Genomic DNA, 5278 nt, shown 5'->3' with positions numbered 1-5278 from the left:
GTGTGTGTGTGTGTGTGTGTGTGTGTGTGTGTGTGTGTGTGTGTCTGACTCACCCTCGTAGCTTTAATGCTCAGCGTCAGCTCCTTACCCCTAACTGCCCCTGCAGCTCCTGCAGACAGAAATCGGATGAAAAGACAAAATGCTTCGCTAGACTTAGCCGAGGTATTAGGAGGATGAAACAGTCAGATGTGAGACAGAGAATGAACATCCCTCCTGGTCAGGGAGGAACAAAAAAAAAACTTGCATTTAAGCCTGTGTTGAATGCTTCCATCCATCATCTGCAGCTTGTTTCAGCAGCTTGAGCAGGGAGGTCCAGACCAGGGCCGGACCGAGCTAATGTGGAGCCCTGGGCAAGATGGTGCCCCTTGTGCAACTTTCTAAATCTCCCTGCAAAAATAAATTCACAGCTAAATTACATAGTTTTGTCTTTCATATTATTATTTTATCTTTAGAAACCAGGTTATCTAATTAAAACAGTTAATATAATTAATTTGAAACAAAAAACTAGAAGTCATATCWGCTGTTATCTGCAGACAGGAGGGAGCATTCAGGGTGTCTGAACCACCTCAGATGGTTCCACTGGATAAAGAGGACCAGCTGAGGTGGTTCAGGCATCTCAGACCAACGTTATAATAGTTTTGGATTTTTCTTTATAGTTTAGTTTTATTTCGTTGTGACTTTTTTCTTTTGATTCAGTTTGTTTTATTTAGTGGATTTGCTAGTTTTTTTATTAGTTATTACTGCATTTTTAAAGCTTAGTTTTAATTTAGTTTTTATTGGTTCTAGTATTAGTTTTTTATAGTTTGAAATAAACATATTTGCCGATGCATCCTCCAGCTTGTGATGTTCCTGTGAGTTCACTAACCAACAGCTGTATTTGGTCACTAGTTAAAGCAGTCGGTTATGGCAACACCTTCTTAAAATAATTGCGTAACTCAATTTTACCAACTAAAATCTTGGGCGATTATTTTAGGACAAAGACAATAATTGTCTCCAACTTGCTGCTACCTGCTGCTTGTTTTTCACGGGAGCTACTGAGAGAAGTTAGCATGTCAAGATAGCCATAGTTAGCCATCTTGTGTGAGCTTGATTTGTGCAGTTTTTCTCTTGAGAAGTGTTCCACCGATTATATCACCTGTTTCCACTACAAGACACCTGCCTGCTTTTATTTTTTCTAGCATCATATTCAAAGAAATCTCAAAGTACACTTTGCCATTTTCTCCCAACTTTWGCTGTCATCATTTGGCAGACGATGCTGAGCAGCAGCAGACTGTAAACAAGTGTTGTTCTGGACCATGAGGTGCTGTAAGCTGCACACAGCTAATGTGAAACTACACAATTAAAAAAAACTGACAAAAACTAAAACTAAAGACATTCTACTTATAATTTCAGTTTGTTTTAGTTAGTTTTGTAAAAAGATTATACAGTTTTGGTTAGTTATTGTTTTTTTATTTTATTACAGTTTTTATTTCAGTTAACTAAAATGTTTTTTTCAATTTCAGTTTTCGTTATTTAGTTAGTTTTAGTTAACTATAATAACCCTGTCAGACAGCATCCAGTTTATTTATAATACAGGTTTTTGGATGAGGAACATGTTGCAGGGAGACGCTCAAAATGTCCACCTAACCAAGTTTTAAAACCTTATATCAGCCAAAAAGTCTTTTTGATCTTGTTTTGAGACTGATTTACTAAACAAGAACTGATTGTGTAAGAATAATCATCTTGTTTTCAGAATATGTAAGATTATTTGTCTCGTTAATCTGCAAATTTGACTCAAATTAAGTCAAAAATGTCTGCCAGTGGAGTAAGAAATTTTTACTTGGTAAGATTCTTGAAATACTTGATTTGACTCATTATTTTCTTTTTTCAAGAATCTTACCAAGTAAACATTTCTTACTCCACTGGCAGAAATTTTTGACTTAATTTGAGTCAAATTTTTAGACTAACCAGACAAATAATCTTACATATTCTGAAAACAAGATTATTATTCTCACACAATCAGTTCTTGTTTAGTAAATCAGTCTCAAAACAAGATGAAAAAGACTTTTTGGCTGATATAAGATTTTAAAACTTGGTAAAATGGACAGTTTTTGCAGCGGCCTCATTAGGTAGTGATTTGAAAAATTCAAAATTTCATCATCTGTCGGGTGGAATAAATCACCCAGAATCCAGAGCAGAGTTTATGAACGACCCTTATTGGGACAAAAATCTGTCTCTGACAACAAACAACATAAATAAAGGAATAATTAGCTGATATGTAGAAAAATGATGATATTTCTCAGAACTAAAACAGTAAAACTGTCCTGTCAAGTAAACCTGTCATGAGTTATTYTTATAAAGCTTTCGTTTGAGCTCAAAGTCGGAGCGCTCCTGAACGTTTCWCAGCTTCCTCTGGCTGCCGAGCCGCTCAGATTGTTTTGCTCTCGTGTTTGAGAGGATTCCTGACATCAGCCTGCCGTGTCTGAGGCATGTCCTTATAGGGGCAGAAAGATCATTTACTCCGCTCGTGTTTTATCGCCGGGCCTCGTCGAAATATCTCCGCTCCGGCGGGGGACACAGAGCAGGGAGTTAGAAGCTCCTTCGGAGAGATTTCCTCTCTTTCTGCAGCTTGAATCCTGCCACCTTTAAAGCCCATCCTAAGCTGGTTGGATTCTCCTATTGTGATGTCTCTATGAGTTATTGTGCCTTCCTGGGGAGGAAAGCTCTGCGGTGTCAGATTCCTCCCCAAAGCTGCCCTGAGGGACAGCGGGGTTTTCGGTTTCAGCTCCACCGCCTGAGCTAATGTGGGTCTGCTGCCTGAAATCCCGCTCCAACGGTTTGTGGCCAGCCACCTGCTGAGTCTGCTGGTGTGTGCATGTACTGCCTGCAGCCCTGAGCTAACCTACATTAGCATCATGTCCCTTTTCCAAACTCAGACACCCAGAGTTACCTCCAAACCCGAAAAGTAAAGTTAACTCAATCCTGAAAACTGCASCTCAAACAGAAGAAGGCTCGCTAAGAGGATTTATTTCTTCTGAAAGCGATGCTGTTAGACTGGATGTGTGTAGGAGTGTGTGTGTGTGACAGTAAATTCCCTGCTTGGATTATTTCCCATCCTCAGTGCAGCTTGATGGTATTTCTTTAATGCTGATATCCTCTTTGCAGCCTGTTTGGTCTTCTAATTCCCTAAAACGTCCCGACTCGACAGCTACCTCTCTGAGCTGCAAGGAGCAACGTTAAAGTCTTCACCCGAGAGGTTTGGACGGATCTTTCAAGATGCAAAATGTAAACCTRTTTTTTTCTCCTTTTTGTTTTTGTTTTTCAGAGTCTGTGAGCAAGTGATAGAGGGACACTGTCTGCCCCACTGTCCAGTGACACCATGAGCTGGAGCTTCCTCACACGGCTGCTGGAGGAGATCCACAACCACTCCACCTTCGTGGGGAAGCTGTGGCTCACCGTGCTCATCGTCTTCCGCATCGTTCTCACCGCCGTCGGGGGGGAGTCCATCTACTACGACGAGCAGAGCAAGTTCGTCTGCAACTCGGGCCAGCCCGGCTGCGAGAACGTCTGCTACGATGCCTTCGCCCCTCTGTCCCACGTCCGTTTCTGGGTCTTCCAGATCATCCTGGTGGCCATGCCCTCTCTCATTTACATGGGCTACGCCGTCAATAAGATCGCACGACTGGACGAAGCGAAAGGAGGAAGTGGAGCCGCCGCCGTCAGGATGGGAGGGGGGAGCTACACGCACAGGAAACCCAGGAAAATCTGCTTCGGAGCRCGACAACACAAAGGCATCGAGGAGACCGAGGAGGACCAGGAAGACGATCCGATGATCTACGAGGTGCCAGAGATAGAACCACCGAAAAGGCCTCGGAATCCACTGCAGCCGACGCCCAGACCTAAAATCCGTCACGACGGGCGCAGGCGGATCCGAGARGAAGGGCTGATGCGGGTCTACGTTTTGCAGCTGGTGACCCGAACGGTTCTAGAGGCGGGCTTCCTTACGGGCCAGTATCTGCTGTACGGTTTCCGTGTGAAACCGGTGTTCGTGTGCTCTGGGAAACCTTGCCCCCACAGCGTGGACTGCTTCGTGTCGCGGCCCACGGAGAAAACCATCTTCCTGCGCATCATGTACGGCGTCACCGTCCTCTGCCTCACCCTCAACGTCTGGGAGATGCTCCATCTGGGAATAGGTTCCATCTGTGACATCATTCGCCGCCGGCGGAGCCCGCCTCAGGATGACGAGTTCCAATTGGGCTTGCTGGGCGCCAACGGTGCCCCGGAGGGCTCGGTGGGGGGGACGGGGCCAGAGGCAGGCTCTGAAGGCGGGGTGGGCGGAGACGGCGCCGCGGACTACGTCGGGTACCCGTTCTCGTGGAACACCCCGTCGGCTCCGCCCGGCTACAACATCGTGGTGAAGCCGGAGCAGATTCCCTACACGGACCTCAGCAACGCCAAGATGGCGTGCAAGCAGAACAGGGCCAACATCGCCCAGGAGGAGCAGCAGCAGTTCGGCAGCAACGAGGACAATTTCCCCACTGGGGGAGAGGCCCGCGTGGCTCTCAACAAAGACGTGATCCAGCAAGCTCACGAGCAGCTGGAGGCCGCCATCCAGGCCTACAGCCAGCAGCACCAGGCCGAGGAACAGCTTGAAGACAGCCAGGACGACAAGCCTCAGAGCAACATCATCCAAGCCCAGCCGCAGCCGCATCCTCATCTTCAGAAGGAGCGCAAGTTCCGAGTCAAGCACGGGAAGGGAGGCAGCAGCGGAGGAGGCAGCAGCAGCAACAGTAGCAGCAGTAAATCAGGAGAGGGTAAGCCCTCGGTGTGGATTTAAACAAACACTGACTCGTATTGTGTACACTACAGATCGGACGAGGAGTCTTAATTGGATTTACAACATCACTGTGCCTTAAAGAATCCTGCAAGCTGGAGATTAAATGTTTCTGTAGATAGGTGTGGAAAAAAACATGAAAATGTGAAGTTGCAGCAGACAGTTTATTTTGTCGGAGCTGTCACTGTCGACCTAGAAAACCAACGTGGTTAGAGTTCAGTCTGTCGTTTACACGTCTCCTTCGTTCTCCTCCGGTTCTCCTTCGTTCTCCTCCGGTTCTCTCCTTTCCCCGTCAGCTTCGTAGAGAGTTGAAATAAAATGAGGAGGGGGCTCTGCAGTCGCTCAGGGGGAGTTTCTTGTTTGTCCAAAACTGTGATTGGGCATTGTTTGTTAAAGATGTGATGTGATCGGTTGGATTTACTGTTTTGGGTGGGGTTTAAGAATGCTGGGCAGCTGGGGTGGGGG

General features: G+C 46.0%; 1 protein-coding gene across 2 annotated transcripts in view; it reads left to right on the top strand.

Moving 5' to 3' along the window:
• The window catches only part of gjc1 (gap junction protein gamma 1), a 43919-nt gene extending 38664 nt beyond the window's left edge, over positions 1-5255 (top strand). For both annotated transcript variants that reach the window (XM_014022625.1, XM_014022636.1), the window contains exon 2: positions 3305-5255. In XM_014022625.1, coding sequence (XP_013878079.1) covers positions 3359-4816 — 1458 coding nt within the window. In that variant the 5' untranslated portion in view covers positions 3305-3358 and the 3' untranslated portion in view covers positions 4817-5255. The remainder of the gene's footprint in view (positions 1-3304) is intronic.
• Positions 5256-5278: the final 23 nt, after the last annotated feature.

Source organism: Austrofundulus limnaeus, unplaced genomic scaffold, assembly GCF_001266775.1.
Source record: "Austrofundulus limnaeus strain Quisiro unplaced genomic scaffold, Austrofundulus_limnaeus-1.0 Scaffold4, whole genome shotgun sequence".
In the NCBI taxonomy this organism is placed as follows: domain Eukaryota; kingdom Metazoa; phylum Chordata; class Actinopteri; order Cyprinodontiformes; family Rivulidae; genus Austrofundulus; species Austrofundulus limnaeus.
The sequence above is the reverse complement of the archived record's forward strand: the minus strand, read 5'-3'. Positions and strand labels throughout refer to the sequence as shown.